Source organism: Haliotis rubra, unplaced genomic scaffold (assembly GCF_003918875.1).
Source record: "Haliotis rubra isolate DU_JTF1 unplaced genomic scaffold, ASM391887v1 Scf41, whole genome shotgun sequence".
Classification (NCBI taxonomy): Eukaryota; Metazoa; Mollusca; class Gastropoda; order Lepetellida; family Haliotidae; genus Haliotis; species Haliotis rubra.
Window position 1 is genome coordinate 753,788 of NW_025767091.1, and position 22,134 is coordinate 775,921.

A 22,134-nucleotide genomic window follows, 5' to 3' on the forward strand; every position below is an offset into this window, starting at 1 on the left:
TTATTATTTTGTATGACTTGTTCCTATTTATTGATTCTTTTGTCAGTAAAATGCAGGTTACCTCTTCAAAGCCATAAAGCTTGTTATCAGTTACATACATTAACATGAATGTGGTAATTAGGCCTAAAAAAATTGTTGTGGTTCTGATTACCCAACCGACCCTCGAATTCTAGTGCCGACCCTAATTGTTTTAGCGGTCAGTGTTCACGAATAGCGTCTGACCCTCTGACAAATCCGGCCCCAATGTCTGGCTGTATATTTCACAGTGACTTTGACTGAAGTTGTGACATATGACACTTATTTGCTGTTTATAAATCTTATGTTTGTTAACAATTTCAATGCCAATTATGAGAAATGTTAAATCTGAAATGTTTATTTAATTCTATTCTATGGGTCCTCTGAGTTTTCAATGGGTCAGACAGACATCTGAAACTTACAGGACCCAATGTCTTGTTACTTTGAAACACCATTCGTGAACACTGAGCGGTATGAATGAAATAAGCTTTTAGATACCATTGTTTTTTCCCGGCACCGGCGGACATCAGTCAATATGATGGCCGAAAAATTGATTTAATAAACAATTAAAAATTGATAAATGTGTTATTAGTTTGTACTTTACTTCTAAAAAAATTAAATTTTAAAGAGGTGTAATCGGAAACACAACATTTTTTTTATTTGGCCTTATATTGACATATGCTACAGAGACTGGGCTGAATTTAGCCTCTCTGAACAGACCTAGCTAGATCCCTGCAAGGGATGTGTGTGATGAACTGTTGTGTGACTTTATATCTGTAGCCATGAGTCATGCATAGTTCCTACCATTCACACTGCGTATACATTCTTCCATCAAGGTTGAAGTAAATAATATGGTGTAAACTACTGAGTCAGAAGTGTGAGAGAGAGAGAGAGACTTTTTTCTGAGAGAGATGCACACACATATGCACACACACACACACACACAGACTGACATGCACATGAAACAGACTGACAGACAGCTCACACACACATCTCACTCAAACTCATTATGATATTAGTTTATGAGATATCATGCATTTTAAATAATGAGATGGTTCTTCCTTACACCCGGTCTACTCATGAAAACTGAAGTCTTGGTAAAACTGACAGTACCCGACTCTCAAGCAGCAGATAAAAACTTTAAAAATATCCCTGTATCTAAAGGTTATGTAGTGTATCATACAGAGGATAAAATACATGAATAGATGACTTACTTTGTATACTGTTGTATCACATGCACTGCCAGCTGTTGACAATGTTCACTTACTGGATGTAAGATGCTGCTCATTGGCAAGTCTCTCTTACTCAGGTGCTGTATCAAGTTTCCACAGTTCATTTATTCTGGTTAAAGATGAACTGCTTACTACAAAAAATATTCTTCCATTATTTCTCCTTCCAGGAGCAAATTGAACTGGTTGTCAATATCCCACTCATTTGAAATTGTTTTGGATGTCATTATTTTTGTGTAGTTGAGAAGAACTGTTGTGGGGTTATGAAATCACCCCCTGTCCATCATGCAACGTGGATATACAAACATACAAACAAACAAATACAAACTTTGTAAACACTCATTCAGCATTATCAAATATGGTATTGTATGTAAACTAATTGGCATGCCTGTCCTTTGCACTCAGTAACTTGTTATAAATTCTTTTCATGTTTGTTTTTGGGGCGGTGGGGTAGCCTAGTGGTTAAAGCGCTCATTCCTCATGCTGAAGACCGGGTTCGATTCCCCACATGGGTACAATGTGTGAAGCCCATTTCTGGTGTCCCTCATCGTGATATTGCTGGAATATTGCTAAAAGCGGCGTAAACCATACTCACTCATGTTTGTGTTTTATGAATGAGTGACTCAAAGAATGTAATACAAAAATATTCTTGTATATCGCTAAATCGGCCATTTCTTCTAGGCTCAGCATGTTCAAGTAAATGTTTGTGAAAGTGATGGCAGTTATGGAAAGTTATTTTCTGATTGTTATCCCACATAGGTGTAAATTTATGACTTTGTCCTGATAATCAATGAAGTGTAATCTTTAATATACGAGGCTGTGATTAAACAGATAAGTTTATCTAAAACTCTCTATAGTCTTGTTTCATATCCTGGTCAGTTATCGATCTTCCAATTTCTAAACAGCTGAAGTATCCATGGAGTTTGCATATTAACTATTTAGAACATGGTTGTGAAACAACAAAGCATTCTAAAAAGATGGCCAGGCACTTGTAAAAATGTAAGGAGACATGCATGATATGATCTGAGTGCTTGCTTATCTCAGCAAGTTAGTTTTATGTGCAAACTCAATGCATTATGCAAGCTGTTAGCTGTTGCAACAATATTAAAGCAATGCAAGGAAATCCTTTTGAAACCACAATAATTTTTTACACTGCATAGGCTATAATAATCCTTCTTTGTAAGCCAAGAAATGAGGGCTGCGTGACAACACATCAGGAATATTGCAGTTATTTATGGCAAATGTTGAAGTCTCCGAGAAAATAGAATTACAAATGCTTCTCAAAAGATGTTGAACTTCGCAGACCTAAATAACGTCTGTTTAGTCTGTGAGTAAACCAACAGTTGGAATTAGGCTGTGGGTTGCAATATCCCCTCTCGCCCCACCCCCTCTCGCCCCACCCCCTGTAGTCATATATACAGGTAGGGCTGGGACGGGTCCAAAGTTTCTACCAGGGTACTAGGGGTGAAACTGTATGCTCTTACCACGGTACGGTACATATTGCGGTACAAGGCCTTCGGTTCGGCCCATTTCGGTTCGGTATATGAGATATGATCACAATGCAAAAAATTGAAAACCTTACATTGTTTAATGAAATGGAAATAATAATCATAAGCTCTGCTATATTGAATGAACAAAATGGTCTTTTCATGCCTAGATAGAACAACTAAAGTATCACTGGAACCTAGAAGCTCACAGCTGTGTAGCAAAATAGCAATTAGCCAAGTATGATTAAAAGTCACTAACATCACATCAACATTTACTGCAGTGAAATCACCACTATGTACCAGAAATGTTCATGTTTTAAAAAAACGATGCACAAATCATATCTTGTCGAATGTGACTCTGTTGATGACATTTCACAGATGAATAAAGTTAACAAATTAGCACAACACACTTGTCATGAGACTGTTACTGTCTGTATGACTGATCATGATCATTGTCATTCTTCTAAATCATTGTCTATCTCTCGTTTCAGTCTGTTAAACATTTACAGATAGAGTTTGCAGATTTATCTATCTATCTATGTATATAATGCATTATTTATTCATCTGTATATATGAAATACTCGACTGCACATATATTGTATATAATACTATATGAATATATTTAATTGTAACACATGTGTAACCTTATATGCCTGAGTTGAAATAAAGTTCAGTTTGTTCAGTTCAATTAAAATGAAAGGGATTAATGCACAATCTAAATTGTAAAAGCAATGATGAGATGTAGTTAATTTCTCACAGTAAAGTACTCAGTTGTTAAAGGGATATGTAGTTGAGTAGAGAAGATTGGTGCATCCACTAAGAATTTCAAACAAGGTTCGGCCATCAAACAAGAAGTTCAAACTAAACTCTGTCAAAAAAGAAACGCAACCCCTGTATTTTAGAGATTATGATCTGAAGTTTTAGGACGACACGGCATTTTTATTATTTAAGACAGAAGTCTGAAATTTGGCAGAATAATAACCCAGATGGGCATGTTTAAAATTGTCATTTCAAAAGTCATCTCACAGACACCAGTTTGTCACCAGGGGGGGCGTCTTTCTCAGTATCTCGTATGAGCACCACGTGCTGCAATCACTGCACGGCATCTCCTTGGACAAGAACGGATAAGACGCCGGATTCTTTCCTGGGGAATGGCTCTCCACTCCTCCTGCAGTGCAACGGCGAAGCTGTTGCAGCGCCTGTGGCGGGCGGCTGACGCTGACGACGCGCGGCCGATCCAGAGTATCCCACAGGTGTTCAATAGGGTTGAGGTCTGGTGATTTAGAGGGTCATGGCAAGACATTGACGTTGGAATTCTGCAGAAAGTTCATTGTTGCACGTAGTATGAGGCCGGGCGCTGTCCCGCTGAAAAATCTGTGTCTGTTGGTCAATAATCGGAGAAGGTGAAGCTCTAACACGTGGTTGATGTAACGTTGGGCTGTCAGGTTCCCTGGAACCATCACCAAGTCTGAGTTCTGGTTGTATGAGATGGTTCCCCAAACCATGACGCTTTCTCCGCCAAATCTGTCCACCTGTCGGACGCAGATGGGCGCAAAACGCTTATGACGCCTCCTATACAGACGCTGTCTTCCGTGCCGCGGACGCTGCAAAAGACAACGGATTCATCAGAAAACCAGATTCGCTTCCAGTTTTGTAAAGTCCGTATCCTTACGTTGTTGCACCACCTGAGTCGCCGGCGCCGATGTAGGGGCGTAGTACAGGTCCACCAACTGGTCTACAGGCACGTAAACCCGCTTCTTTCAGACGGTTCCTAATCGCTTGAGCTGACACTCTCCTCAAACCTGGTATTTGTGTGGCAGTCACGGTTGGTAGGGCATGCCGACACGCAGGTGATGGACCCGGATGTACCGATCTTGAAGGGGGTCGTGATTCTTGGCCTTCCACTTCTTGGGCGCATCGCTGGTCAAATTGAAGTTGTTGTAGCGGCTCCAAAGTCGGGATATCGTTGTTTTGTGAACATTTAGGTGCCGCGGCAACAGTTCCAAAACTTTCTCCGGCTTGAACACCCACCAATGGCTTATATTTCGGGTCGGCAGCACTCAATCGCGGCATTTTTAACACAGCTTTTCGGGCGACAAATGAATGAATATAATAACGAGGAAGCACATGGGCTTTATACACCCCTACATTAACTGCCATTTTCATGATTTGCATGTGTTTTTTTTGTGCGAAGTCACCATGAGGGTCATTTCATGCGTTGTGACGGAATAAGCAATAAAATACACTTATGCGTACAAATGCAGTTGTTTGGATGGTAATCTTCATTAATTACGTGTATCATTTCAATACATTTGAATAAAATTTAGTTTGGAAGCAATAACTTCATTCAAACGAATTTTTCATATCTGAGGACAGGGGTTGCGTTTCCTTTTTGACAGAGTTTACATGATGGCCACACACTGGATGTGCGTCATAGATAAATGTAAAGGTTAATGCAGTAAAAAATGTCTTTTTGTCTTGCAACTACCTCAACTAGAAGAGTCCACTCTTAGATCATAGGGGTGCCACTAGTTTACCATTGCGTAACCAGCAGTCAACAGACCATGAAATGTTGTTTTAAGACTGTAGGCGAATTGGGATGTAGGCGAAATGAGAACATGCCATCAAAACTAAATCGTATCGTCAGAGGTGAAGAAACAGACTTTGCAAATGAAAATAGATACAATGTATCTGTATAGGAAACCTGCAATCAAACATCACAACACATGATAATTCAGTTTTCCTTCCCGTTATGTTTCCTGACAGATCCTATTATTCAACTAAGCCGGAAATAGCGATCAGCTGTGTACAAATGTTTTGCTCCAATGTACTGAAAATATAACATCAAAGAATTTATTCCATTACCAGAATAATTTATATCTCAAGCAGTTATTTTAACAGAGATAATATATATTGCTATCGTATTAGTATTATGCATGTTTTTACAAAGATATTTAAAATAATAATTAACTCAGCACTTACGTGGCTGGATACATTTTACGTATGAGACAGTTTGACAAGTCACCGTTGACTTCCCACGGATCATGCTACTTGGATTGTAAAAACAAAATGTTGGCAATTAATTGTGAAACATGACTTCAATGAGTCATTAATGCTGGTCTTGGGTAGAGCTGTGACGATATATCGTAGTATCGATAATCGTGATACTTTATCTGACGATAAATATATCAATACGTTTTTTCGTATAGTTGACCTTAAAATTCTTAACTTTCATTAGATATTGACGGTTATGTCAAAATTTCTTGCTATTAAAATATGATATTTTAAAGAAAATAACTTAAGAAAGCATATCGTGATATGTATCTAATCTAATCGTGTCGTTCCAAGATATCGCAATACATATCGTATCGTGAAATTTCTGTATCGTCACATCTCTAGTCTTGGGGTCCATGGATGATGAGGCGGTGATCAGTTCGTGATTGCTGAGAATAATGTGAAATTGGTGCTATTGCGGTAGGCGCGAAAAGCAGACCCTCGTGAACATTGTAAGCGGAAGTGGTACGCGTATAGAATGAGGTGATGCAATTTCACACGTCTTCTCCGATGTTACTGTAAACAGGTTTTTGTGAATGAAAATGGGATTTATTTTAAAGTTGTCGGTAATTAAGTTATTACGATGTTCCGCTGTTTGTCTGATTTGAAATAACTGAAAAAGAAACAGAACCCAGCCACTGATCGGGTATCTGCATTTACGGTCTTGCTGACTTTGGAGTGAGTGAGTTTAGTTTAAGCCGCTTTTAGCAATATTCCAGCAATATCTCGGCGGGGAACACCATGAAAAAGGCTTCACACATTGTACCCATGTGGGGAATTGCTGACTTTGGATGTAGACGACTTGAGGTGATCACAAACTTACTTAGAAATGATTGGATTTCTATATGTTTCAGAAAAGGTTTAAAAAAGTTATTAAAATGACATTACGGAAACCGAAAATACCGATTTTTTTTATTGCATTACGGTACACCGAAGCGAAGGCAAAATACTGAGGTTCAACTAATACAGCGGTGTATCGTTTCACCCCTACTAGGTACCCCACCCCCTATTACCCTACCGAGATACCCGATATGTTAATTCATGACGCCAAAATTGTAAGAAATGGCAATATATTATTCAGCTCGGAGGCTATTTTTTTCTTTCAATTTCTTAATCATGTATTATATTCAAAACAGGTGACTGTGAATAATGTCTAAATCTTCAAAGACAATAACCTTTTAATCATAAAAAATAACATATTACATTGTTTAATCTATTAGTCACATGATCCTAACGAGTCCGGGTACTGAGACCACCCGTCCCGGGTATCTGGGTTACCCGTCCCAGCCCTAATAGGTGGTAAAAAAACAGGTGTTTTACTTCTTTTCGGTAGTAAACATTGCCCAAACAGATCATTTTGCCAGCATTAAATCAGTGCTGCCTTATCATGCTGACCTTGAAGTGAAGTGTGTGACACAACATATGGATGCTTAAATCAAAACAAGCTGATGCTTGAGGAAATGGGTCAGCTGTATGGGTCAAAACCTGGTGTCAAGCTCAGCCCGGCTGTCTGATGTAGATGAAAAGCATCGTTGCTTTCTAAACATAGTCTACTCGATTTACTCTTTTCTTCATTGTTTACAAATATGAAAATAAAAAAGATAAGAAAACGTACAATTTTATGGATAAAGATTCTGGTTTTCTGCATAATTAATGATGTTTCAGTGTAGATTCCTACACAGTTATCAAGATGGAGTTGTTATTTGTAAGGTTGTGTGTTTTCCTGTTTATTAGTCCATACAGGTCTCTCCTACAGACTGAAACAAATAGATCCAATACAGTTCATGCAAATCTATAATATTCGGTAATCCTGGAAGACCACTGTTTCTTAATTTTTTTATCAAACTTGTGAAAGATGCTCTTGAAAGATTTATGTATCAAACTTGCTTTTGCTCGTTTGACACCAAATCATTAACTTGTTTAATAAAAAAGGATATTACTTGGAAGGTCGTTTAGTATCCTCTGTGTATTTAAATGCAATAAAGGCAAATTATAAAACAGGAGTAACAGTTTTCAAATGTGTGTGTGTTTACTCATACTCACGTTCAGAAGGAAGTGTACAGCAGTAGAAGGTATGTTAATGCTGTTCTTAATGGCACACTTTGATAGGACACCTGTTGCCCGGAACACTGAGTTTGTTTTATGACAGCATGCCAGCTGCTTCCTATAAACAGTCTGGAAGTAATTAATGTTCTATACTGTAATAATCAATAAACAAGTTTTGATTTTGGATTAGATCAGTGACATGTTTCACATTGTTTGTTTCGTGATGAGTAGGGTTGAAACGGTACAGTATTACCATGGTACGGTGCGTATTATTGCGGTACAAGGCCTTCGGTTCGGTCCGTTTCAGTTCAGTACATGAGATATGATCATAATGCAGAAAATTGTCAAGAGCCAAACTTTACATTGTTTAATAACATGGAAAGAAATAGCCATAGTCTTTGTTATTTTGAATGAACAAAACTGTCATTTTATGACTAAATAGAAGAACAGGGCAAAAACCGAAAATACCTAATATTTGGATTGCATTATCGTATACTGAACCAATGGCAAAATACCGTGGTATACCGTTTCACCACATGTGATCAGGTGATTTTTCTTCAGTCTTTGCTGTCTTTCCTCGTGTAATATTTCATTCAATAATAGTCATTACATGTGGTGACCTGGTTATCGTAAGAGAAGACTAAATGAAATTATGTAGTCAGACATAGTGACTAGGTTATCGTAAATGAAGACTAAATGAAATCAGGTAGGCATGTTAAGTGACTAGGTAATTGTAAGAGAAGACTAAATGAAATCAGGTAGTGAGACATAGTGACTATGTTAAGGTAAATGAAGACTAAATGAAATCAGGTAGGCATGTTAAGTGACTAGGTAATTGTAAGAGAAGACTAAATGAAATCAGGTAATCGTAAATGAAGACTAAATGAAATCAGGTAGGCATGTTAAGTGACTAGGTAATTGTAGGACAAGACTAAATGACATCAGGTAGTCTGGATCAGTGACTAGGTTTTTGTAATTGAAGACTAAATGAAATCAGGTAGTCAGGCTCGGTGAGGTGGTTGTTGTAAGAGAAGACTAAATGAAATGAGGTAGTCAGTAGTGTTGGGAATTGGTTGAAATCTCATAATTGATGATTGCTTCATTACCAACGACCAATCATCGATAAAAATTGGTTAGCGTCTATTTTCAGATTTTCCTATCCAGGTTGTTATTGCAGATATGTATAACATGATGCACCTTGCTACTTTTAAGTGATGTTGATATATCATGAACATTAACCTTCTGGGGTCTTCAAGAAATATTCAGTCATGACTTTTCAGTTAGTGAAGTGAGTTTTCTAAGAATTAAACAAGTTTTCAGGCCCTGACAACTTCGAGGTTATGTTCCATCGTCAAGTGTTTCAAAGACTAACACAGCAGTTCCAAAATCGTTTGTGTTCGATTATGAGAAAATGTGATCGATTGCTTGGTCGTTTGGTCACTTTGGCCAATCTTCGATTATTTCAATTAATTGGAACACCACTAGTAGTCAGGCTATGTGAGGTGGTTGTTGTAAGAGAAGACTAAATGAAATCACTCCAATGACTTAGTGACTGGCATCCTACCCTACAGCTCAGGATGTTTCTCATGATATCAACCTCTACTTTGATTAGCAAGACTTGATAATGTACAGATGGCCATTATTACTTGGAAAATTGAATGGTGTAAAACAACAAATCACAGTACCCAGAGATGTTAACAGGCTGATATATGTGATATAGTTTCTATAATTGGTCCTGATTTCGTATTGCAGGTTATTGAAGCCATCGCAGCTGCTATAGCTCAAACAGAAGGATGCAGCGTCCTGGACGTCGACCCAGGGATCTCCACCAACCGTACAGTCTACACCTTCGTCGGCAACCCAGTGACCGTGGTCGAGGGAGCTCTGAATGCAGCAAGGGCAGCCTACCACCTCATCGACATGAGGGCCCATAACGGTAGTCTGACTTAAGACTAACTACTCATATCAAAGTCTTTCAAACACCTTTCTGTTTGTCTGCCATCTTGAATTTTCTGACTCTGATAACTCAAACATACTTGTTGCCTTACTTACAGAAGTGTTTCAAGTTTACTCATGGCATAGTTACATAATATAGAATTAAATGGGAAAGGTACAACAGACCTTGGTGTGTAGGGCTGGTTTTGGATTTGATATGTAATACACACTAGGGTAGAATGATCATGTGTCATTACTTTCGATATTTAGACGTGCGCTTTGCTGATTTTTTCATTTGAATCAGGGGTTCAAAATTATTTTAAAAAGCCACTTGCCACAAAGTAACTTGTCCTGACAAATTTTCCACTTGCCCTGATTTTATGACATAATCATGATGATGTAATTATGAAAGAATAAATCAACATGGTATTTGATGTTAATGTTTACTGGACTATTTATTGAAAAGTGATAAATAGCAAAGAAAGATAACTCTACTTTATCATCATTGCAAAATTTAAAAGCTACATTTTGAGCAGATATGAAATTAAATCCAAGTTTATTTGCAGTTTGAAACCATAAGTGGAAATTATCTAGTAGCCCACGGACAAGTAAGATACCATTATTTGATTGCAAACAGACTATAATGAAAACTGACATGTGTCATTACCGGGCGATATTTTGAATGAATATTAATATCACGTGCATGAATATTAATATAATAATAATGTCATCCATTGTTCAGAGAAATCCTGTCCATGCATTGCAGTATTTTTTTATCCTTACCTGACATTAATTTATAGAATACCCTACTTGGGGCTTACACATTTCTTTCACTTGAGACATAATCTGTAATTCCTGTGTGGCTCTGTGCTGTGGGTATTTGGACCAGTTCTTGCCGATATTTGAGTTTACCAAGTTGTCTTCTGTAGGTGAGCATCCTCGTATGGGCGCGATGGATGTGTGCCCCTTCATCCCTGTCCAGGACACCACTATGGAGGACTGTGTACAGTGTGCACGGGAGTTTGCCGAGAGACTCGCGGAGGAGCTCTCTGTACCAGGTACACACTGTCTATTGTGTTATTTCATAGTGTGCACAATTATAGTGGGAAAAAATTAATGAAAGATGCTTCATGTTCTTGGGTTGTTTTTTTCAAATATTATCAGAATATATTGTACTGCCAGCTGTGTTGGGTAACTTGTCTCATTTATCTTGTATTTTAAAGGTATTATCAATATTTCAGGGGCTTGCAATAGGGCTGGCTAAAAAACTGACAATCGGAAATGTTGTCAATAAGAAGACTGATTAATGATATATCTTATGTAAACTATTGTAAGAAAATATAATTTTTATTTAATACTTACGAGGGCGAACATATTGGGGTTCATAATTTTCATACGATGCCCTTGCTCTCGCTCGGGAAATACCAACATTTAGGCACTCATGTCATAAACATAGTATGACATGGGCACTCATATAATATCCTCTATTCATGCACCCAATACACAAATGTGTCACCACCCATAAGTGGCTAGAAGTATGTTGATTTGTTTCAGACTTTTTTATATTTCTGTTCAAAGTTACCTCTCTGATATTTGTTGATAATCAAGTAATATGTAATTAACTAAAACAGTCTCTGTGATCTCTAATGATAGCAACCCTTAAAGATTCAGGTTACAATTGATCTTTAGTAACCCATATTTGTCATAAGGCGACTAACGGGATTGGGTGGTCAGGCTCACTGACTTGGTTGACACATGTCATTGTATCCCAATTGTGTAGATCGATGCTCATGCTGTTGATCACTGGATTGTCTGGTCCAGAATCGAATACTTACAGACTGCCGCCATATAGCTGGAATATTGCTGGGTGTGCCGTAAAACTAAACTCACTCACTCACTCTAATGATAGCCAGCCCCCTGTAAGTACATACTGCCACATTGCAATGTAGCTGTGGAGTCATGTATAAGTCAAATGAGTGACTGGGTGACCTGGTTTGAAACATTTTTATTGTGGTCATTATTGTTATTATCTGCTAGTGACCTAGTTTCCTCTTCTGTCGTTATTGTTATTATCTGCTAGTGACCTAGTTTCTTCTTCTGTCATTATTGTTATTATCTGCTAGTGACCTAGTTTCCTCTTCTGTTATTGTTAATATCTGCTAGTGACCTAGTTTCCTCTTCTGTCGTTATTGTTATTATCTGCTAGTGACCTAGTTTCTTCTTCTGTCATTGTTATCTGCTAGTGACCTAGTTTCCTCTTCTGTTATTGTTAATATCTGCTAGTGACCTAGTTTCCTCTTCTGTCGTTATTGTTATTATCTGCTAGTGACCTAGTTTCTTCTGTCATTATTGTTATTATCTGCTAGTGACCTATTTTCCTCTTCTGTTATTGTTAATATCTGCTAGTGACCTAGTTTCCTCTTCTGTCGTTATTGTAGTTATCTACTTGTGACCAATCATGAGTTTGTGTCATTGTTGTTATAATTTGATGGCCAAGTCAGGATATTTTTTTGTGGTCATAACTGTTGTTATACACCGATGACCCATTGTGATGTAAGTTGATTGTTTCAGTATATCTGTATGGTGAGGCAGCCACAGAGGACAAGAGGAAGAAGCTGCCTGACATAAGATCAGGGGAGTATGAGGGACTCATTAATAAGGTATGCAACACATGCACATGATCAATGCCTTGTATTGCTAAGCCAGATTACATTTACTGTTTGGTTTCAACCCATAATCATGGGTGAAAATAACTTTAAAATTGCTAGTGTACTTCAGTACAGTGGCACATGTAAAATCACTTGCCCTGATAATTTTTCCACTGTACCGGCCGTTTTCTTGTTGATTTTTTAAATAAACAACATCATTTACATTGGAAAGTCAATTGAACACCAGTACAGTGTGACATACAAATTTGCTTGCCCGACAGAAAAAAACACTCACTCGGACGTCGGGCAATGGGTTATTTCCACCCCTGATAATACCTCACTATCAAACACTGTACATCGTGCCGTTTTATTTTCCCAATGCTATGCATGTGTCCATATGCTTTATTTGATTAATTACACTGTGTTCATAGTCTTCGGAAATATTTGTGCTTGATTTGAATGAAATCTGTTCAGGATAGTAAACACAGACTCTGATCAAATTAATTCCTGAATGACGATGGTAGCACATGCTGATTGATGTTTATCATGCTTTAGTTGTAGATGCCACCTGAAACTCCTGGGTGTGGTACACTGGTTAACGTTATTGTTAAAGCAAAATAGTTTCATTTATTGATTCGGCCAAGAATAAAAGCATTTTGAAACGGATTCTGATATGTGTACCAGAAATTTAACTTTTGTTGTTGATTTACTTACTTTAGAATCAATAATGCGATTTTGAGGATGTTTTGTTTGAACATTCTTGTTGGTTTACCTGCATTATATAGGTAGAGGGGCAGCTTTTTCAGGCCAAGAACACATTTTAACCTCGAATACAGGTAGTTGTGTCATATCAGTGTTCACAAATGGTGTTTCAAAGTAACAGGACATTGGGTCCTGTAGTTTCAGATGTCTGTCTGACCCATTGAAAATGCACGGGACCCATAGAATAAAATTAAACACACATTTCAGATTTAATATTCCTTATAAATGGCATTGAAATTATTAACAAACATAAGATTTATAAACAGCAAACAAGTGGCAAATGTCATATATATAACAAATTCAGTGAAAGTCATTGTGAAATATACAGTCAGACAATGGGGCCGGCAGGTTGTACACTCCTATCGGACGGCTGGCGAATCTGCCGGATTTGTCAGAGGGTCAGACGCTATTCGTGAACACTGATGTCATATGGCAGCACACATGGTGGTTGTGTTTCTCATTCTCCTGGCAGCCATTTTGTATTGTTTCCAAAAAGTTGCTTTCCATTATTATTATCATTGGTTGACTCAGGTCAAATCTATTCAAACCTGGTTGCAAGAAATGTGTCAGTGTGATACTAGAGTTCCCTCTGGTTATATTGGTCCAACACAGGTACCATTAGTAGCATATGGTGTTATCCCAGCAACCAACTACATTTACATATATTATAGGAAGCATCTGCTGCTTGGCAATAGAAAATATTAACCGACTTACTTTTACAGTGACATACAGTGAGGATATCAAATGACAGATCTATTTCATATGATATTGGTGGTCTGATGAAGCATGTATTTCAAGTGTCACAGCTTCACTCTATAATCTCGTATTCCACGACCAGTTACGGAATAAATTTCTCGTGCACATTCTGAGTGAGTGAGCGTGCGAGCTAAGTTTTACGCCGCCCTCAGCAATATTCCAGAAATATGGCATCGGTCTGTAAATAATCAAGTCTGGACCAGATAAACCAGTGATCAACAGCATGAGTATCGATTTATGCCATTGGGAAGCGATGACATGTGTCCACTAAGTCAGCAAGTCTGACGACCGATCCTGTTAGTCACCTCTTACGAGTGAGTGAGTGAGTTTAGTTTTACGCTGCTGTTAGCAATATTCCAGCAATATCACGGCGGGGGACACCAGAAATAGGCATCACACATTGTACCCATGTGGGGAATTGAACCCAGGTCTTCGGTGTGACAAGCGGACGCTTTAACCACTAGGCTACTCCACCGCCCCTCACCTCTTGCGACAAGCATGGGTTGCTGAAGAACAATTCTAACCTAGATCTTCACGGGTCCATGCACAATCTAAGTCATGAATGTGAACTCTTGTGTGTCCACAGCTTCAGGACCCGGTGTGGAAGCCTGATTTTGGTCCTGCAGATTTTGTCCCGTCTTGGGGTGCCACTGCTGTTGGTGCCAGGAAGTTCCTCATTGCATACAACATCAACCTGCTTGGTACCAAGGAGCAGGCCCACAGGATTGCCCTCAATGTGCGGGAACAGGGCCGGGGAAAAGATCAGGTGAGGCCAGCAGATTTGAGACTCTTTTGGAGTAATGAATCAGCCATTAGGGGATTTTTAGTGTGAAGGGATTTTGATTGAGATAAATATATTTTCGGTCAACTCTAAGTTCCAAACTGATATTTTTCTCTGTGAAAGGAAGAAGTAATTTTTCTGAACTAGCATCACAATAGTTTTGAAGAACAGGCATGACCAGTGTACTGTTAACTTTGGGGAGTTAAACCAGAGGCTGATATTTCACCATGATTTTGGGTAACAGCGAAATTTTCACCAGAGGACAATAGACCAGAATTCGTCATTTAAATAATGGTTTCTCAAAAGCCCATGACCTGTGTCCCGTTGGGCTTTCCCCCAACATCAGCAGACACCATGATATCCAAGTAATCACCTGCAGTGCAATCTGTGTGATATTGGAGAACAATGTTATATTTCAGCCAGGCCGTCTGAGTGACGTCCAGGCTATAGGTTGGTACATGGAGGAAGCCAATATGGCACAGGTCTCCATGAATCTCACCGACTACGAGAAGACTCCTGTCCATACCGCCTACGAGGAATGTGCCAAAGATGCTGATGTAAGTGGATAATCGATAAAGCCATTTTACTTCACCATAAGGTTGTCATTATACACCTCCCCTGCCGTGATATTGCTGGAATATTGCTATTGCTAAAAGCGGCATAAAACTAAACTCACTCACTCACTCACTCACTCATTCATAATACACCAAGTCTTGCAATACAATGTTGATGATACTATTCTGCATAAAGTATAGCGGATCAAATAAATCCTCAAAGTGAAATTTGTAAAAGTATGATGAAAAATTAATAAAAGGATATTTATGATAAAGTATGAATGATATTTATGATATAGTATGAATGATATTTATGATATAGTATGAATGATATTTATGATATAGTATGAATGTTGAATACCAGCCCCTGAACTGGTACTGATAGCCCCACGATGATACTGGCATTGACAGGAGCTGAACCTGGCAGTGGTGGGCTCACAGATAGTGGGCATCGTCCCCCTGCAGGCGCTGCTCATGGTGGCCGACTACTACATGGAGAAGGAGAACTTGTTTATACTGGAGGAGGACCAGAAGCTAAGGCTGGTAAGATCTCCATTGTATGCAGTCTTTATTTAGGATTGAGTGTGAAACTTTCTGATATTTGTATGTTCTCATTTACGTGACTCTTTGCTTAACTGACAAGTAGAGTCTATGTCATTAAAGCTGAAGGATGGTTGGTCATTCTCTTTTTTTGTTTCATGCCAACAGATTTCCTGCTAGGGGATAGTTATTGGGGTACAAAGGCCTGGACCTTGGAGTCAGTATGTGCCTGAGTGGGGTATTATATTGTTTCTTTACTCTTATTTCAGGTTATCAACAGACTTGGACTGAACTCTCTCGGTGCCTTCAGTCCCAAGGAGAGAATCATTGAGTATATGATCAGGGGTGACGAGGATGGACCACTGGTTAGCATGGACGTGAAGGACTTTGTCATGACAGTCGGTTCTCGGTCCCCGTCACCGGGGGGTGGGTCTGTGGCGGCTCTTTGTGCCTCTGTGGTGAGTACATGGATAAATCTCCCTCTCTCAGGGCTCCAGATAAGGGCCGTATCGGCGTATGTACGGATAAAATATATGCAAGATACAGTAGGGAATAATTTAGAAAATGTAGCAGATACGCACCACAGCAATGGTGTACGGTCTTAGAATCATTTACAGACGTGTTTATCTGAAAAAGTTTTGTTTTATTGTTTTTCTACCTGTTTACACAAGTGTAGCAATGTTGTGGTGCATATCAAGTCAAAACATTGATTACACAACAGTCTCGTTTCCTGTTGACTGGGTTCTGTCCTATTGCGCAACTTAGTACAATAACCAGTCCAGAATTTTGAGACCAATTCATTTAACTGGATGCATAAATATTAATTAGTGTTATTTGATACATCTAAGCGCTTGAATATTGCAACACGACGCTCCTTATAATCCTTGCAAACATGTCGTGCAGCGTGCTCTGTCGTACTGCGAGCACTGACAAACAGAAACCTGGAAATCGTGGAAATCTCAAAACGAGGCTCTGCCGCTAGAAAAGTTTGACGGTCTGGTATGGACTTGATATTATATCAATCACATTGTGCGTTACAGAACTACACTGAATAAGTGCAAAAAACACATAACAGGTGTAACCAGTGAGCCAGATGCATTTTGAACCATTTATGACCTAATCAAACTGGGTCAGTCTGTGACATCTTATTTAAGGTCGTGCTGCCTACACCTTACCATTAAAATATAGAAATACGATGTTATTAAAGTTTAAAATTAAAATTCATTTGTAAATACCATTTTCTTATGAAACAAGGAATTGGAATTCAGTGTAACCATAGTTGTTTGTGATGTCTATTTTCACTATCACACGAGAAAATTCGGATCGGCTGAAAAGTAGGTCATTGTCTGAATAGGTTAATGAGACTTGTTTCGGTTTGATGAAACGAAACACAAGATTACTGATACTCCATTAAATTCCATTCTGTACTCTAAATGTACTCTTAAGTTTTTCCAGTACTCCTATATTGAAAACATAAGGAGTACATAGGTACCCCTGATGTTGAAAAATTATCTGGAGCCCTGCTCTCTTGTCTCTGTAACAATGGTGGTTAGTCACCGTTCCCAGAGGCGGGTCAGCCATCTCGAAGATCAGGATTTGATTTCTACCGTGGGTACATTATATATAGAGTCATTTCAGTGTCTCATATTTTGATATTGCAAAACTTTTGCATAAGGCCTTAATGTTCATACCACGTCTGTCTGCTAACTTAAACCAGATCTTTGTGTCTGACCCAGGGAGCAGCCCTAGGTGCTATGGTTGGATTCTTGACGTATGGGAACCGCAAGTTTGCCGACCTTGACCCTCAGATGAGGAAAGTTATCCCTCCTGTGTACACCGCCATGAAGGATCTCATCCCCTTCATCGATGCTGACGCTGGCGCTTTCAGTGAATACATGGTCAGTGACTCTTAAAAGCACAATAATAGTTCTATCCTTCAGTTTCTTGGACAGTGAATGTGGCAGTGGCGTCCTATAAATATGTGTGTGTGTATTGGTGCGTGCATGTCTGTCCGTCTCTGTGTAAAGGTGAGGGGTGAGGGGTTAGTTGTATTTTGCCTCATTTTGCAATATTCCAGCTGTATGACATTGGCCTTTTGATGATGATGATGATGATGATGATGATGATGATGATGATGATGATGATGATGATGATGATAATTTGGGCCAAACAATCTCTTGATTGATATTGTGAGGAAATGAAGGTTGACATATATTCCACAAAGACTCTGAGCATACCAGCCTAATCCAAGTAGTGGTCTGTCATAACCAGCTGGGGCGGTGGGGTAGCCTAGTGGTGAAAGCGTTCGCTCATCACGCCAACAACATGTTTTTGATTTGGTTTGGTGCAAGTGAAAATGTAGGCTAGCACAATATTTTGAAAATGACTTCATAGAGATAATATGAAAGTTGTTTTCATGAAGAAAAAATGCACTGGCTCTTCCTTAATAACTCGTCACGCCGAAGACCCGGGTTCAATTCCCCACATGGGTACAATGTGTGAAGCCCATTTCTGGTGTCCCCCGCCGTGATATTGCTGGAATATTGCTAAAAGCGGTGTAAAACCATACCCACTCACTCACTCCTTAAAAGCTTTTTGAAATCTGTTACAAGGTGGCTTTGTATGTCCTGATCTGATGTCTGCCAAATAGTGTGGGATTACATTTGACATGCATTTCTTTAACAAGTTAACATGAACATCAAACGTTTTTGACTGGTCAAAAGTGCTGGTCAAAAGAGGAGACAAAATGGAGAGAATGTTCAGACTTGGTGACTTGGTCATTAGAGAGTTGTTGTGCCCTGATGTTACAGATCATTGTTCACAATGTTGATTGTTGATCACTGGATTTTCTGACCCTGAATCGGACCGCCTCCGTGGTGTAGTGGTTAGAGCGTCCGCCCGGAGAGCGGAAGGTCGCTGGTTCGATCCCCGACCGCATCATACCAAAAGACGTTAAAATATGGTACTTGTTGGTCCCTGCCTGGCGTTCGGCATTACTGGGTACAACAAGGACTGGTCGGCTTGGAGTCAGTATAATGTGTCTGAGTGGGGTATTCATGCTTCACTGCGACATGGTATCTCAGTGAGCTCGCACTATAAAACCAGCTTAAGTCTGGGCTAGTACAAGCAGCCGCACATACACATACACACGCATGCATGTCGTCATATGAGTGAAATATTCTCAAGCACGATGTTAAACCCAATTTCACCTCACCTCACCTCTGACACCGAGTCGATTTCTTAAAGGCAACTGTCATAGCTGGAACTTTGCTGAGTTTGGCATTCAACTACATCTATAAATGCTTTAAAGAACTATAATTTTCTCTTTCACAAGTCTTTTCTTTCTTTGCAGAAAGTTACTATACTTTATGAAGCCAATCATTACTTTCATTATCAAGTGCACATAAACTGGATTCATTCAGGGGCTGGTGGGGTGTGGTTAAAGTGTTGGCTTGTCACGCCGAAGACCCGGGTTTGAATCCCCACATGGGTACAATGTGTGAAGCCCATTTCTGGTGTCCCCCGCCGTAATGTTGCTGGAATATTGCTAAAAGCGGCATAAAACCAAACTCAGTCAGTCAGTAAGTCTGGATTCATTCAGTATTTGTCACAGACTCACACCATGGAGCCAATGGTCTGACTTCTGAAACCTAACAATACAACAAAGGGAGACTACTCTTACTTTGCATGTCATACTGGAACATTATGGTTGGGGTGTGTGCAAGAGGATTTGTTATCATAACCAAACAAGTATTCTTTGTTGTATGTATTTTGAGTGAGTTGTCGATATTGGTGAGGTGTGTGAGGAGGTGTGGTTATTTTACAACACTTTCTCCATACTATGGGATATACGATGTATATCCCGACACAGTACTTCTGTTTCAGGTATATGTTCTTTCTTCTTACAGATATTTAAGAGTGTGTGTGAGTGAGTCTAGTTTTGCGACGCTTTTAGCAATATCTCAGCAATATCCCGGCAGGGGACACCTGAAATGGGTTTCACAAATTATACCCATATGGGGAATCAAACCCAGGTCTCGGCGTGACGAGCAAATGCTTTAACCCCACCGCCCCTCCTGATTTTACACAAGTACCAGTTTTAATGTACTGTATCATATGAATAACAAGGCAGGGGCTGTTTATGCATTGTATACATATCCGGGTATTGTTACACTGCTAATATTTGTCTAAATAGTTCATTGTTGTAACTGCTAAACATGCTTTCTGAACAGCGTATTATCTTACCGGATGTTTTTTTACAGCTGGCTGTCAAACTATCCCATAAGACAGAAGAAGATTCTTCAACTGTAAGTCCAACATTATGAATCCCATCATGGGATGAATTACTGATTACCAAATGGGTTGCCATTACGAAGCGGGGTACATTGAAATGTTCTGAGTAAGCGGGGTACATTGAAAATTATGAAGTTTACATGACCAACAGAATCAGTTACTGGAAGTGTTAAAAAGTTCAGGAGAGCGTGCTTTCTCACTTTACTGTTTTCTACCTGTAGTAAGACAGAAGAAGGTAGTTCCAACATTATGAACCCATCATGGGATGATGATTGAGTAATACTCTGGTTTTATGAATTCAGTTTTATATGTTCCAGGTCATATATGGTTGATTCCAACATGTTACAGAGTTACTGGAAGGTTCAAAGAGGAGACAACTGCTACCTGAAATTGGGTAGTTGTTGTGCGGTGATTGACCCACCCTAGAGATATAGTTAATGTTATTCCAACATTTGAGGTGAGGTATGGTTTAGCGCGTGCATGAATATTTCAGCTCATATGACGACGTGCATGCGTGTGTATGTGTATGTGCGGCTGCTTGTACTAGCCCAGACTGAAGCTGGTTTTATAGTGCTAGCCCACAGAGATACCATGCAGTGAAGCATGAATACCCCACTCAGACACATTATACTGACTCCAAGCCGACCAGTCCTTGTTGTACCCATTAATGCCGAGCGCCAGGCAGGGACCAACAAGTACCATATTTTAACGTCTTTTGGTATGACGCAGTCGGGGATCGAACCCGCGACCTTCCGCTCTCAGGCGGACGCTCTAACCACTACACCACGGAGGCGGTCTCCAACATTTGAACCAACACTGGGTGACATATGTATGTTCAGTCACTGTTATGCCCAACAACAAAGCTTTCCTAATTTCATTGAGTTATTGGAGATTCAAGGTTCAGGATTATTTCTTTCATACAGTGACGTTCTTGCCCGTGTGTATGTGAGGGGGCAGTTGCCAGTGGTTAAAGCGTTGGCTCGCCGCGCGAAGACCGGGTTGTATGTGAGGGCTTGTCTGGACAGTCAGTCAGTGTATCTTGTCTGGACTTTTGTTGATATTATGGTCTTATATTAGAGTAGTGAGGGTACTTATTTTTTTTCTGATCAAGAAAACAAACAAACAAAACTTGAAACACTTTGCTTGTCTCCCCAATACAGTAGCAAACATTTGTGTTCCTTAAGATGGCTTTTTATGCCACTCAAAATATGTTTTGTCATAAGCAATAAAAATGACTGACACATAGGATTTAAAGTGATGAATCCATGCCTTAGAGACATTCCTGTTTTTATCTTCAAACTTTGCCAAACTCACTTTCACTGACCCATGATACAAGATGGCTACAGTGTTGTAAACACCAGTTCAAGGCAAGATACAGTCACTCCATCTCTAGTTGTGATATTATCATGCTGCTTGTATTGCAGTCGTGAGATCGCCATGCAGCGCGGCCTGCTGACTGCAGTCCAGGTGCCGCTGTGTGTTGCACGGATCGTCAACTCTCTGTGGCCTCATCTCACCGAGATCGCCAAGATCGGAAACATCAACTGCAAGTCAGACCTACAGGTATTACTTAGCCCAATAGCTACTACAGTCCTCACATCTTATCTCCACTGTTCTATATCCAGTAAAGATTGGGTTAAGTATGATGAAGTTTATGAGAAACATTAAGAATTTATGAGAAACTTTGAAAATATTAGGGCTTTAATTCTATGATTAATCCTCAGTAAAACTGCATTGTTTATCTATTGTAGGTGGGTGTGCGAGCCCTAGAGACAGGTGTGTGGGGAGCCTACTATAACGTTAAGACAAACCTGAAGGACATCAAGGATGATGTGTACAGAGAAAAGGTAAGACATCGCCTCTTCCTGGGAGTGGGATTTAGAACAACAGCAAATTATAGAATTGTTTTAGAGGGTGTTTTTGTAGGTTGTATTTTTCACCCATGAGTAAATGATAAAGAATCTCACTGAGTGTCTTTTGATGTCAAATATATCAACACAATTTGATATTGTACATTGCTGACTAAATGTCTGA

The 22,134-nt window shown here is 39.4% G+C and overlaps 1 protein-coding gene across 2 annotated transcripts in view; it reads left to right on the plus strand.

The window, feature by feature from the left end:
• Positions 1 to 22,134, plus strand: part of LOC124287997 (formimidoyltransferase-cyclodeaminase-like) — a 33,250-nt gene that overhangs the window by 3,226 nt on the left and 7,890 nt on the right. The window contains exons 2-12 of one of the 2 annotated variants that reach the window (XM_046724508.1): positions 9,584 to 9,767; positions 10,696 to 10,824; positions 12,338 to 12,426; positions 14,519 to 14,698; positions 15,133 to 15,270; positions 15,679 to 15,810; positions 16,077 to 16,265; positions 17,544 to 17,705; positions 20,070 to 20,104; positions 21,516 to 21,663; positions 21,852 to 21,947. In XM_046724508.1, the coding sequence (XP_046580464.1) occupies positions 9,584 to 9,767; positions 10,696 to 10,824; positions 12,338 to 12,426; positions 14,519 to 14,698; positions 15,133 to 15,270; positions 15,679 to 15,810; positions 16,077 to 16,265; positions 17,544 to 17,705; positions 20,070 to 20,104; positions 21,516 to 21,663; positions 21,852 to 21,947 (1,482 nt within the window). Of the gene's footprint in view, positions 1 to 9,583; positions 9,768 to 10,695; positions 10,825 to 12,337; positions 12,427 to 14,518; positions 14,699 to 15,132; positions 15,271 to 15,678; positions 15,811 to 16,076; positions 16,266 to 17,543; positions 17,706 to 20,069; positions 20,115 to 21,515; positions 21,664 to 21,851; positions 21,948 to 22,134 lie in introns of those variants that run through there. The other variant, XM_046724507.1, reaches the window with a different exon arrangement.